The 14,889-nt window shown below is 43.5% G+C and overlaps 1 protein-coding gene across 1 annotated transcript in view; it reads left to right on the plus strand.

The window, feature by feature from the left end:
* The window catches only part of GSG1L (GSG1 like), a 45,002-nt gene that overhangs the window by 9,002 nt on the left and 21,111 nt on the right, over positions 1-14,889 (plus strand). Inside the window, exon 2 of the mRNA XM_059826605.1 lies at positions 9,402-9,449. Within this exon, the coding sequence (XP_059682588.1) occupies positions 9,402-9,449 (48 nt within the window). The remainder of the gene's footprint in view (positions 1-9,401; positions 9,450-14,889) is intronic.

Raw genomic sequence — 14,889 nt, forward strand, 5'->3', positions numbered from 1 at the left:
TGGTACAGGCTCTGACATTCAAGGTCCCCTCCCCTCCAGCAATCCCTTTGCCTCTCACCTACAGTCACTTGCACGTGTTTCAAGCTGCAACCTCAGGACTCATGTTCACAGCGACATGACATGCCATCAGAGTAATGCTCTGTACTAAATCTGTCTTTCCCTCCATTTTGGCACACATCAGCCATTTTCTGGAGTAATCCCATCCGTGAAAAGGAGTTTCATTCATTGCTGTCAGTGACTTTTATCTCCACCTGCCCTGCTTATGTGTCTCCAGAGCTAGGGCACAGATCCAATGCAAACACTCCGGTTCGGCATTAGCTGGAGAGAAGCATTGGCATGGTTAAAAGATAATCCACATTGATCCACAGCTGATAGTTGGAAAGAGTGGGAGCTATTGAACCACATTTCTTCTACAACCGGGGCTTTAGGGTCTTGTTGGTTACTTACTCCTTTGATCTTTGTTAATCACCCGCCTGAATGGAACTGCTAATGCAGTCACATGGGAGATTGTAGAAGGCATGTCAGACTTCATGCAATGAGGTATATGTATCAGCTACATCTTCTGTGAAGAGCATGGTTTCTAGTCTTTCAGAGTTTCCTGGGGAGACATTATAGTCCCACAGATACTGGATCCCCAATAACTAGTTTATTTTGGCATATTTACATGAGCACGGAGTAAGCACAGTGTGGCAGATGGTCACCTGTGGGATGAACAGGTGAAAACCCTCCTCTTCCCATTCCGTGGTTTGAAATGCTTAAAGCAACTCAGAACTCTTTGGCTGATTTAATGTTTTCCAGACTACAGTCAGGTCTAAATTGGCACCAGAATCATTGAAAGCCTCTCTCAGCACCATTGTTTCCTTAATTCTCCCAATCATTTAAAAATCTGAGCTGTTTTCCAGCTCTCCAAATGACAGATGTGTGTATACATCCGTCAGGTCTTACCAAGATAATCAGATGAGTCTTGTGACTTGGATGCGTTTCAATTAGACATGATTTGAGAGCAGCCTGTGGAGATGTTTGCTTTCAGATACTGTGCAAGATTTTTCACATCAGGGAGAGTTTCAGTGCAGAAAACGCAGTTGCCATGGTACATAGTCCCAGTTAGCACAAATGTGCTGGGGTGTTCCCTGCTCTGCCAGCACCTTCTGCCCCCTGCACAGCTGTCTACTGCTCCAACGAACCAAAGGGGAAACTCTGGAGTGTGGATGATACTTCTCAGATAAAAATTATTACCATTTCTTTGTGAATATATGAATTGAGGAAAAATGTATGCCTGAAATGAAAAAGTGGAAAGCTTTAAGCTTTTCTGCTTTAAAAGGTAGAAAGTTTTAAGAGTTGGAGTTTGCTGAAAGAGAACAGTAGTATAGCATTCAGCTTTAAAAACAACCCCAAAAGCGAAAAAGATTGTGAGTTATCTCAGCAGGGGTTGAAAAACTGAACAAATTCTCATGTTACTTGGAAGTAAGAGAAATGTTGATGAGCAGCAGCTATGAATGACAGCTGTCAGAGTGAGAGACAACAATTGTTTTCATAGTTCAAGACAAATTTTTGTGTAATTCTTTGTGAACTTGTTTATTTTCCAGAAAAAATATCAGTCCAGCAAAATTAACATGGTCAACTGGAAAATGTTGATTTTGCAGATTAATACTTGATTTTTCATTAGAAAAAAATCAATTAAATACTGTTTCTGGGATCAGTTTAATCAAAAGTGGAATATTTCACTAGTTAATTAACCTGATACAACTCAGTTTGAGTGAGCTCATTAACCTGTGTTTTCCCTGGTGTAGTACTTTATTTCACTGAAGTTGTGTTGCAGTCCTCAGCTTTGTCTAGGCTGGGATCCCTTGAGGGTTATACCTTTTTTTAGACAAATACAATGATTTTACTCTCACTAGATGATGTGGGATCTCATCAAAATCACATGACTTCAGACATAATTGGAGAGATAAAGATTTGTTAGGGTCTATTGGGAAAAAAGGGGACCTTGTCTTCCGCAGGCTGGGAGCCAGAGTGTTGCTAAAAGGGAATGCTGTTTAAATGAAATTTAATCATTTAAATTTCCATCAGAACTGTACTTTTGAACTCGTAAAATTTTATGCAGAGTAAGTGAATACAGACAGCTTTTTCTTTTTTTTGCAAGATGAAAAGCAGAGTTGTAACAGAGATCCTTCTTTCAGTCAGAACTACTGGATTTCTTTTAAGTCAAATTAATGAGAATATTTTGAAACTGCGTGGTTGGAAGACATACAAACTAGGATTTTTCAGACTTGTTTTTGTTTTGCTGTCCTGGTTATTAATGAGGCATTTATCACTGACTCAGAGAGGAAAGAACTTGAGAACATAGGACCAATAAGTATGATCCAGGACGTCAGCTTCCGGTCTTTGCTATTGCAACAGCCATGTTATAAACTTAGAATAGAATCACAGAATCATTTAGGTTGGAAAAGACCTTTAAGATCATCGAGTCCAACCGTTAACCTAACACTGCCAAGTCCCACTAAACCATGTCCCTAAGTGCCACATCTACACATCTTTTAAATGCCGCTGGTATGGTGACTTCACCACTTCCCTGGGCAGCCTGTTCCAATGCTTGACAACCCTTGCGGTGAAGAAATATTTCCTAATATCCAATCTAAACCTTCTCTGGTGCAACTTGAGGCCATTTCCTCTCATCCTATCACTTGTTACTTGGGAGAAGAGACCAGCACCCACCCCTCTACAACCTCCTTTCAGGGAATTGTAGAGAGCGATAAGGTCTCCCCTCAGCCTCCTCTTCTCCAGACTGAACAACCCCAGTTTCCTCAGCCGCTCCTCATCAGACTTGTGCTCCAGACCCCTCACCAGCTTCATCGCCCTTCTCTGGACACGCTCCAGCACCTCAATGTCCTTCTTGGAGTGAGGGGCCCAAAACTGAACACAGTATTCGAGGTGCGGCCTCACCAGCGCCAAGTACAGGGGCACGATCACTTCCCTTGTCCTGCTGGCCACACTATTTCTGATACAGGCCAGGATGCCGTTGGCCTTCTGGGCCACCTGGGCACACTGCTGGCTCATATTCAGCCGGCTGTCGACCAACACCCCCAGGTCCTTTTCTGCAGGGCAGCTTTCCAGCCACTGTTCCCCCAGCCTGTAGCATTGCATGGGATTGTTGTGACCCAAGTGCAGGACCCAGCACTTGGCCTTGTTGAACCACATACAGTTGGCCTGGGCCCATCGATCCCGCCTGTCCAGATCCCTCTGCAGAGCCTTCCTGCCCTCGAGCAGATCAACACTTCCTCCCAAGTTGGTGTCGTCTGCAAACTTGCTGAGGGTGCAGCTGATCCCCTCATCCAGATCATTGATAAAGATATTAAACAAGACTGGCCCCAGTACTGAGGCCTGCGGAACACCACTTGTGACCAGCTGCCAACTGGATTTAACTCCGTTCACCACAACCCTTTGGGCCCAGCTGTCCAGCCAGTTTTTTACCCAGCGAAGAGCACACCCATCCAAGCCATAAGCAGTCAGTTTCTCCAGGAGAATGCTGTGGGAAACGATATCAAAGGCTTTACTAAAGTCCAGGTAAACAACACCCACAGCCTTTCCCTCATCCACTAAGTGGGTCATGTTGTCATGGAAGGAGATCAGGTTGGTCAAGCAGGACCGGCCTTTCATAAACCCACACTGGCTGGGCCTGATAACCTGGTTGTCCTGTATGTGCCACATAATGGCACTCAAGATGATCTGCTCCATAAGAATATGAATACTTAGAATATTGTCTTAAAGGCCATGCTTTTTTGGTGTGTTCTCTGCCCTCTTCCCAATTTCCAGTCTAAACCACCAGTTTACTGAGGTATACTCTGGACAAATCCATCCACTGTTGTGCAGTGTGGGGTCCTGAAGACAGGGGCAAACAAACCATACATTTTATGCAACTGGTAGAAGAAACAATAGAATACATGTGGGTCTCCCAAAGGCTTAAAGTTGGAGTGATTCCATTGTGCACACTGAGCTTGGAAGTACATCTGTGTGCTATGGTTTAGACCCAATCTATGTGCACCTAGACCTGCCTTTCCAGCTGCCCTGTATAGCTCTCTAATTGCTCCCTAGTGTCTTCCATAGACCCATAGAAGAATGTCAGCCTGCATCCGCTTCAGAAGCTGCAGCTAGGCACACCTGAGCTGTCGCAATGCAGTTACATAGTGCACACAAGGTGTGCAGAGCATAGTGGGGAAAGTAGCCCAGAGCCCTGGAGCCAGTGTACCATGCAGAACCTGATGGTTCTATGAGACCCGTTCATCTTAATTTTATGGCAGGATTGAATTTGGGGGACTTAGAAAAGCCAATTCTCTTTCTTAGGTTTTGCTTTCAAATTATTGTTCAGGCTAGGGAGGTACAGATGTCTCTGAACTCTGCCTGAGGAAGGTGAGAGGAACAAGCATTTGTCTCCAACACAGAGTCACAGCTGTCCAAAGTATGTGTGACACTCTGAAGTAGGACTCTTCAGTGGAGAAAGTAAGAGAGCAGCCCCACTACCTCCATGTGCTAGGGCAAGGGAGGTGACTGGGGGACTGATCTGCCTATCTGAGGTGACAGGACACATGGGTGACCCCTCCACCGTGTGCCACTGCTTGTCAGCAGTGTCCTGCAGTGCCTCCTTCCCATCCCGGCAGCAGTCTAACTCTTTCCCAGCTCATTTATGTTCTCCAGAATGTAGCTCTGCCAGCATGGTGCCCACTTTTCACACAGCCTTCTACTTTTTCCTGAAATGATTTGATTTTGCAGACATGAGACAATTTTCATGGCACGTATGTGCCACAGACTTGGAAGTGCTGGAAGCTCAGGACTTCCCACCAGCAGCAGAAGGAGAAGAAAGAGCACGAGCCTCATGCTGGAGGCAAGACAGAGATATCATCTCCTCATGCTGCCACAACTTTCTCTCTCATTACCTGGGACTAATGCACTGAAAAAATCCACATCTTCCTGTACACTGTTTCCTAAGAACACGCAGAAGCCCAAAGCTGAGCTTTCTTCAGTAGAAACTACTGAGGAGCTGGAAAACATTTGACCTGCAGTGCTGGGGGAGCTTCCACAGCTGCAGAGCCGTGAAATGGGTAAAGTCTCAGTGAGCCTGTCTGAGGAAACACTGTGCATGCTCCTGGGAAGCTGAGCCCAGGGGACTTTAAGACCCAGGGAATTTCTCCTGCCTTGCCTCTTTGCTGCTGGTGTCCTTCTCAGTTCAGGCTAGGCACGTATTCAAGATGCAGGTGCACGTACATACGCACACGCACACACACACGCGAGCATGCATGACGCTAACATGTCTGGCCACACAGACCAACCCAGAGAGAGCTGTGCCTTTACCAGCACCCACAGCAACAACAACATCACTCCCATCAGCAAGCTCGCTCCTCTTCCTCTTCTCTGGCTGAGCAGGTTTGAAGATCACTAGTAAAACGTGCGCAGCCCTTCCCTCTGTATGTGCACAAGAACATCACACTAATGGTCCCTCAGATATTATCATGGGCTCTAAGTCTATTATCCATACCAAGACCTCAAGATCTTTACCTAGCCACCAGCTCAGACCTTGGAGCTATGTCTCCTCCCACTCTCTGACTGGTTCAGTTTGAAGATCCCTAGCAAATTGCAAATACACACACACACATGCACATATGCAGGATTAGATTAAGTAATTAGGATTAATTAGAGAAAAACACACACAAATTTTGGGCTTTCCAGTTGCTGGTATCCAGACCTACAGGCCCCTATGACCCATGCCCCCTTCTTGGGAAGCCCAGCAGAGACACAACTGAGCCCGTGCAGAGCCAGCCTGGTTATGAGGGAATGCATTTGCAAGGACTTACATAGATGGTGTTTCTACCTCACCCTTGGGAAGCTATAGAAGAAGCCAATACCAAGTGCTTTCTCTTATTGATGTTTAGGTTGTCGATCAGTCCTCTCTCCTCAGCCTCCAGCAGCTCCCTGATACTGCTGAGCGCCAGAGAGCTCCACATGCACTGTACACGGCCACTGCTCCTGCGTGGAATCATCATTCAAGGCATGTCACACCTCTCCTTTCTATGATGTGAGTTATGTGCAGGAGAGATCAATCCTTGGCTTTCTCCTCTGTCAGAATCACTGCCGCAACTGGGTGAAGGCAGGAGGATCAGGGGGATGAATCCTAGACACTGTTCTTGTTGCATCTCTGAACAGCCCTTTCCGTATTCTCTCAAGACTCTCCAGGAGCCTGATTATGAGGAGAAAATGCATCTGGAAAAGGGCAGCGCAGCAGGATAAACTCTGCCAAGTCTAAAATTAAACTTAAGAGGGCTTAAGAGATCAGTTATACAAGATACCCAAAAATAACTTAGAATAAATCCTAAGAGGAACAGTGAAAGCACTGCTGACATCTTCAGTTCTCAGTGAGATGCATGTCTGCATGTTGAAGTATGAATGTGGTCTATAAATACCACCAGTGGTTACCATTGGAAATGGAGGAGGGGTTCCAGCAACAGGAGCAACAAAGGGAAGTGGTCTTCATCAGGAACTGCCTGTGCAGTTCCTACCACAACCTTTAGCAGTAAGCCAGGAACAATCCAGATACCAGCCGTTGAAAGCCAAATGACCTCCCTCAAGGCTTTTCTCTGTCTCTAGCACATGATCATTCTTTGTGCTATGGTTCCAAAAGGCCTTCTTCTGGACACTCCAGCATTTTCTGTACATATTATTTAAACTGGAAGGCTCAGCTGCAGCCAGGTCTTCTGGGAGAGATGGTGTTCTGGGCAAGCTGATAGGATGGAGGACGAAGGTGCAAGTTTGGATGGAGGATGAGGATGCACGTTCTTCCAAATAGCCTGTGATCACACTCTCTACGTCTGTCCTGCAGACAAGGCACCTACAGCCAAACACTATAGCACCATTTGCTTCCTCAGTACCCAGGCATTTCATAAAGGCTTTGTACCTTACCATGTTTCTGAAAGGCACCGTGTGTCTCCAGCTCTCAGAACTGCCTGTGCCGTTTCTGTAGTAGCAAATGCCATTCCCCTTCGGCTGTCTTGGGATAACATGCTAGAGAGTCAGGTATTTGTTAAAGATTTCCAGTGATATGGCTTCAGATTCACTGCAACCACAGGTGACAGATGACTCAGTGCTAGCCAGTTAGCTTGAAGTCAGGTTAAGATAAAACTGCAATAAAAGTAATAGCTTACATCTGAAAAAAGCCCACAAAACCCAAACCACAGGGTTTGGGTTCATTCTATAGCTAGAATGAAAAATCCTGCAATCTGCTTATATCAAGTTCAAATCTAGGGATCACTCTCCCTATATTCCCTTGATCTTATGTCAATGTGTTCCTGACACACCTCATGCCCTGAAACTCAGAGTCTTTGGATGAGAATGATTCCTACTCACAGCAAGTCTCTTTTATAGTCCACCTACCTATCTCAATTTCTTGATGAGGGGCCTAAAGTACACCACGTTTGAAAAGAAGCTGAGGGAGATGGGCTTGTTTATGTCCCTACAAACAGAGGAAGGATGACTACAAAGAGGACATTACAGCTAGATAAGTTCAGGTTGGACATAAGGAAACACTTCTCCAGAAGCGTGGTGCAGTCCTGGGACCACAGTGGGGGAGAAACTCCATCCTTGGAGTCACTAAAGAATGGGTATCATCATCCTTGAATTATTTAAAGATTTGTCTGGGCAAAGTCACAGCTGACCCGATCAGGCATTAGTGATAGTCCTGCTCTGAACAGGAGGCTGGACAACAGACCTGCAGGGTCCTGTCAACACAACGCTTCTGGGATGTGATGATTTCTGTGAGCCACCAGGTATCTTTTAGTCTGTCTGCCCCAAAACTTAATAACTTACTCATCTGACATTCCTTCTGCTCAGATACGGACTGCCCTACCTACCTTTTTGGAAACAGAGATGGTGCTTTGATAAGTCAAGTGTCACTTCCTTTTCTTGACTGTCCTCTTGACAGTGCCTGGATTCACAGAGTAGAAGTCCTTCCCTATGCCATGGAGATACTGAAATGCTCATTTCAATGTCAGGTGAACCTTTTCTTTTATAGCAACTTATGTGTAGACAAACAGACTGCAGACTACGTACACAACACTTTTTAGCATATTTAGCGTAGGTTTAAAACAGCAAAAAATAAATTAATGTGGTAATAACAGCGTTATAACAATAGACTGTTATTTCAGCACAGCTATCATTTGAATGGCTATGTTTATCTCAATCCCGCCAACAAAGACACCACAAAGATTAACATTTTACATTGGTTTGTACATATAATTAATTACAACTAAGAGAAAATTACACAGTGACTTCAACATCACTACAGCATTCGCTGTTTATTCTTTTTTAATGGCTCACATTTCCTAAATTAGTCTTTTGACTGTGCAATTAAAATTGTGCAAACTAATAAAAAACGCTCCTCCTGAAGCTGTCTTTGCATCAATTAAAGTCTTAAAGGGCAAAATGGATTCTTCTCCATTACCTCTGTCGGGCATGCTGTGCTCTGATTCCTTGAGGCAGGCAGGCTGTTGGTCACCTTGGAACATATCACGTTGAAGGAAACGCATACACTTGGTGGATGGATGCACCTAAAGCAGGGGAATTATTTTATAATCTCTGATTGCCTGAAGAGGTAAAAAGAAAGGTCAAAACATCCACCCTTAAGATACACATCCTGCTCAGAAGCAATATGCTTCTCAAGAATGCCTGCAAAAACGGAGGTGGAGTCCTAAACAGAGAAAATTTAATTTACGATGATAAATGGGTGCAGCAGCCACAAAACAGAGGGAGTGGCACAGGGCTGTGATGGTCATAGCGAGGCATTTGCCTGCTATTTTAACAATTTTTTTCACGTGCTACGCAATTGCTTAGCTTGCTTTGTGCTTCAGGTTTTGTCTGTCCTAGTCACATGTGTCATATCTATCTATTGAGACATCTGTCCCCATGGCAATGCTTCCTTGCACTGGGAGGTTCAGTCAGACCCTGGTGGAGCACAGGCATTGTCCTGATGATGAGAAGAAGGAGGGCAAAAGTGTTGGTGAAAGAGGCCTGTGGCCTCCCAGTGGTACTCCATCTGGAGTGCAACACTGTTCCCAGCCTTGGAAAAATGCATCACTGACCCAACAGGCACGCAAACATTGGAGAAAATAATTTTCTTCACTAACCGTATTTCATACTCCTGATAAGGGACTGTAATCCTAAGGGAGAGCCCAGCCTTGTGAGCATAGCGATTTTGGTCCAGGCTGGAGGCACAGGTAAACGTCTGCTCTCTGTGTGAGATAACCTGGTGATCCTGTAGAGTCTCAGGTGGGAGTGATGGCAGAAACAGCAGTCGGAAAGAGGAGGCAGAGGAAAACCAATCAACTTCTGTCTCCTAAAATAATCCTTTTCTTTTAAAGGTGAAAAATGTCGAAGTTTTATTGACCTTGCCCCGGCTTCTGAAAAAGGTAAGACAATACAGTCAAGGCTTCTTCCCATTTTACAAATTGCATCAGTATTGTTTCTTGTCGTACTTCAGTGCCAGGGGAAACGTTACTTCCTAAGCACACAAGGACCTACATGTCATCCAGATTACTTAGATTCAGGTGAAACAAATGCCAAGGGTTTAAGGCAGCTGTTTACTCAGTTTATGCAGATCTGTTGTTTCTCTGATGCATTTTCTCTTCATTCAGCTGAATTTTTTTCAAGAAAAGTAGGATCTCTATTGTAATACAGACATTTCCCTCTTCCTCTAGTGAGGAAGGACATGCTACACAGTTTCCTCAAGCCGTGAAGACATTTATGGTCAGAAAACTGCAGTCACCAAATGTCTCTTTGTGAGAGGGAATCATGTAGATGCTCGTTTGTTTGATTTACCCTAAAAGAAAAAATATATTCAAGTTTACAGGAAGAGGCAGGCTGCAAAGGTTTTCTTTACCCTGATACTGGAGGTGTAAATTCTCAATAGCAATTTAACCCATATTTCAAAATAGTATTTATCAAGAAAAAAAAAGGGTAGAGTTCAAGTAACAAAGTGGGCAGCTGAGCCCATCCTGCTCCCTGATCAAGACAGAGCCTCGCAGTGTCCTTCACACTACCAACGGGCTTCCGGAGAATCCAAAGGCCAGATGAAAATTCATGTTTGTACAAAGAAGCGATATATTTTGTTAGATTACTTGAGACAATCGCAAAACCTTTGGGGCATACGGTACCTTCATCAGGTCTGACAGAGGCAGTAAGTGGTGTAAGGAACAATTGTTCTTAGTTTGTCTGAATTGCTGATCAGCTGGACAAATTGAAAGAGAAGGGCAATTACCGTTAATAAAGCAGTGGGGTATTTCATTGAGAGAAATAGTAACAGAGACAGCCTCTGTGAAATTCATTGCAAGTAAACCTAAATAAATTATGCACTTAAGGGAAGAACAATCCTGGGATTACTGCCACTAACGGGCTTTCAGCTGAATCTTACACACACAAATGGGACCTTGGGACATAACCGTTCTTATGAAACCACTAGCTCAATACTCAGCAGCAGTCAAAAAGCAAACTATTGGTTAGAAAGCACTAGGAAAGGACTTGAGAACAAAGCAGAGACTATCCTGTTGCATGAGGACTGTATACATCTGAGCGCTTCGACTTAAATAAAATATAGTGTGGTGGTTTGTCCTTTTTAGTCCAGCTCACAGAACAGCAGCAAGGAAAATCAGAGTTCTGGAAGGTTCTGTACAAGGACAAGACTAAGGTTTTTCAGCCCAAAGGAGAGACACGTGAGAGGAGATATGATGGACATTGGTAAAGATGTAAGAGGCACTGAAAAGGCAACCTGGGGAACGGTAGTTCACTGCCTTTCCCAGTACAAGGACTAGTGGGCATTGCATGACGCCTTCAGGAGACAGACTCAAAACAAGCACTATGTGACCATTATAAAGGCAGTGGGATGTTGCTGTGCTTTGTCCATTTTCTGCGAGAGTTCATTACGGTGCATAATGCTTGGTTGCATCACCCACACACTTTCCAATACAGCATTTAGTGCTTTACTTTATTTCTTTTTGTTGTGTGAAATACTGTCAGCATTTTTTTAATTGAATTTCAGAGTTGCTGCACGATGTCAGTGTATTTTTCTAGACTATTCTATTTTTCCTTTTTGAGGAAGGAAGGCTTTTTTGGTGTAGTGATATAAAGAAACCTACAACTATTTCTGAAGTCTTGCCATGGAGTTGTAAGGCATATTGACAGAAGGAGAGGGGAATGCTCAGTCAGAGATGGAAAGTGCTGGCCATCTGACTCATAAACAACTGTAGATCAAGTTGGACACTGCAACATAGTTAATCTGAATTTTTCACCATCAGTCTTGTACTGTCCAGAGATACTTTCATCACAGGTGGAGAAAAAAATGTGTGTCAATGGTGCCCAACTTACTTTTGCTGCAGAATTCAACTTCCTGGCTTCTTTTCTGCTCTTTTCCAGATAGAAAGAACTTCCTACTCCTTTAATTTCTTCATCCCCTCACTCAGCATTGACTTAAATGGTCATAGGCTTGTCAACTACCCTGCACACCCAGTGCTGGGACAGATTCTTGATTCTTCTTCCAAGTAAATGAGATATGATAAAATGCATTGAATATAAAAAGCAGAGCTCAGTTATACAAATATATTGTGGTTTCCACAGTCCATTGTGTAACTGGGAGGTTTTGAGCAAAACTTATCGGCGCAATGAGACTTCAGCTTAGTCAGTTGCTGTACACCTTCTTAGCATCACTTACCACTAAAACGTGGTTGTTCAAGGTTTCAATTATCTAAAACGTCTCCATGTGTACGTGCTCTGTTACTGCAACTGAGCACTCGGGATTTCTAAAGTTTTCTTTTCAATTGGTTTTCCCTCATCCAAAGAAGACCTCTATCTAACCAACTTCTAAGCTAAATACAGGCTGTTGAAATACCTCTGAGTACATCATCTTCCACTTTTAAGGCATGCTAAAAGGAAGCCTAAGAACAAACTTAGTCTAGTTGTGTAACCAGTCTCTGCTAGAGTCCCTCGCCAATTAACAGCAAGCCAGTATAAAACCTCTGCATAATATTTAAAACCTTCTTAGTGTAGAAAAACTAATCACTGAAATATTCGCAGTAAAATAAACCATCTATGGTAAGGCCTAGCTACATTCTTACCACAAATCTTGCATTCATGAATGAAAATGTTTCTTATTCTTACTGTAAAAAAGTAATAATTTAATCTTGAGTTTCCTATCTTTAATCCATTTGTGCTGATCTCTAGTGTAGCTGGATACTGTATTTCTGACCAGCTATTACACCGTTTCCCTATATCACACCAATGACATCTACTAAAAGGAGGCAGCAAAATTTGGGGCAAACAGACCCACAGTATGGTATAAATAAGCATTTCCAGCCCACGCTAGGAGAGCTCTTCCCTGCATTTAAGGCAGCTGCCAACAATCTGTCAGAACCTTGTAAGCCTAACATTGAATTTATTAGCTATTGCTGGTTGTTAGTGCCAAATCTGCTTAACAAAATCAGCTTGGTGATGGTAGATAATAACTAGAAAAAAAAAACATTTTCTGTGTCCGCAAATATTTCTTATGACGGTTTCTATTCACTGTCAGTAAAGGATGATAGGGCAATAGTTGGTTACGTTGGCCAGGACTTTTAATGGGCTCTCACAGAGCAGATGTTGTTGGATCCCATGAAATGTGCTATTTTCTTTACAGATGTGAGTAGTAAGATAGCAAGTATTTCTGAAAGGAGTTGGAATGAAATTGCCACAGTAGGCTGGACCTGATCTTTCAGTTCTGAATTGCTCCTGGGATCTTCTCCCCAAAACTTAATCCAAGTTTTTTTCCTGCTGAGTATTTTGATGTCCAAAGAAGGAAAGGGTAACCTGTTTAGTGAGGAACACCTAGGCATTACACTGCAATGTGCATTCGATTTTCAGCTACTTGGTCCATTTTTGAATGCAGCTTGCAGCCCTTCCTCTCCCTGTGGGCTGTTGAAAACCTCTCTAAATCAGCTTTCTGTCAAGCTCCCTGATGCAGTGCCCATCCAGAATGCTCTGACTGCGACACACTCCACCACCCTCCTCCTCTCATCACACCTTTTGGGTGCACCTTCTAGCTCCCCTTTCCCATTGTCTCAAATCTGTGCCCAAGAGACTTCCAAGAGGGCGTGGATACATTCAAAAGGAAGAAGCCAAGGTCAGGTATTATGGCACCACAATGGAAAGCAGAAGGTAGCAATACATCCCGTCAAATAATCGGATAAATTATTTCACTGACTAACATAACACCCCAGCTATATAGAGGTCTGCTCCTCCCCCTGCCTAGAACTGTGTGGGGATTCAAACTCCCGCATCCTTCTGTAAAGGCATACATGTCAGCTGCCAACCACAGTGACACAGAGAGCCGGAGGATGAGGAGTCAGGACCAGCCGAACTCCTTGTGTAAGTGAAGGCAGGGATATATACAGAGGAAATCAGTTGGAAGCAGCATTTGTGCTGGAAGAACTTTGCTGGGGAAGAGCGAGAGCTTGCAGGAAATGTGGTGCCCCCAAGAGATTTCAGGATGGTGTTCACTGGGGCTGTGGCTCAGGCACTTCCCAAAAAAACACCTGCAGTGCCTGCAGCACATACTAAAATGAGGTGCTCTGGCCTGAGGAGCCCTGTTGGGAAGTTGCTTCAGGAACAGGCTCAAAGCTCAGTGTTGGCTCAAAATTTAGAGATGGCCACACCAATGTAGGACAGGACTCACCGGACAAACTCCTTACAGGTATGGTACAATCTGATCTAAGTTATTCTAGCGCTCTGTAGGACCCCACTTGCTTCAGCTGTGATATCTATGGAATAATACTCACAATGAATGGCAAAGCAGCAGGTCATCAGCAACTGCCTATATTGCATTGCTTTCTACTTCTTTATTGGGAAATTCACATGCATAAAATAAACAAGATTTTTTAGAGACCACGGAGGTTGAGGCAAGGCAAAACCTTGCAGAAGGAAAATGCTCATTGTCAGTGGGCATTTAACAGCCCAAAATGTTACAGGGGACTTTTTAAATTAGAGACTGTACTGGCAGAGGTAGGAGATGCCTTCTGCATGTCCTCTACACAGCTCATGATGATGCATCCTGTAGAGATGAAGCAATAAAAATTCTGTATTGTCCAAAAAGTGGCTGGCAAAAGTAAGATAGCACATGGCAAACAGCAAAAAAACCAAATAAAGTCTCACCTAAACACAGCACAGAAAAAAAGAAAACTGAGCCAAACCTATACATGCTTCTAAGTCAGCACTCCGACAGTAATTAATGAGAAGAGAAACTAGATGCCTGATTTTAATGGATACTGACATAATAGGTGTACCAGAAATTTAATGGGAGAAAGATAATTAGTGGGACAATAGCATCTTGATACTGATTACACTGAAAGACAAAGCAGTTGTCATGTACTAAAGCTGAATCAGAATACCAAGGTAATGTCATTAATAAGCAACACGATCTCTATGGATGGATTCCATGCTCAGATAAAAACCACAGAATTATGTTAGTGATTAGCCATTAGGGCGGCTTACAGTAGCAGGGTTAAACTCTCTATCAGAGAAGATATATGGACAGAAAACAAAACAGTAGGAGCAGACTTCAAAACCCTATGCATAGACTGAGAAAATGTCACGCTTGGTATGGTGTAGAGACTAAAATTTGAATAAACTTTATGAGCATGGAGAAATTAGTTGGGAAACTTGCAACTCTTGACTTATTCCAGAGTGGTGTGGGGCACCTGGTTCAAAATTTGCATAGACAAATTCAGCATAATTGCAGAAGCAATAAAAGTTTAAAAAAAGTTGTGAAGAAGGGAACGCAAGAAAAACAAGAGCTGATTAAAAAAATTAAAAGGTTCAGCTAAAAGA

This window comes from Gavia stellata, chromosome 18, assembly GCF_030936135.1.
Source record: "Gavia stellata isolate bGavSte3 chromosome 18, bGavSte3.hap2, whole genome shotgun sequence".
In the NCBI taxonomy this organism is placed as follows: domain Eukaryota; kingdom Metazoa; phylum Chordata; class Aves; order Gaviiformes; family Gaviidae; genus Gavia; species Gavia stellata.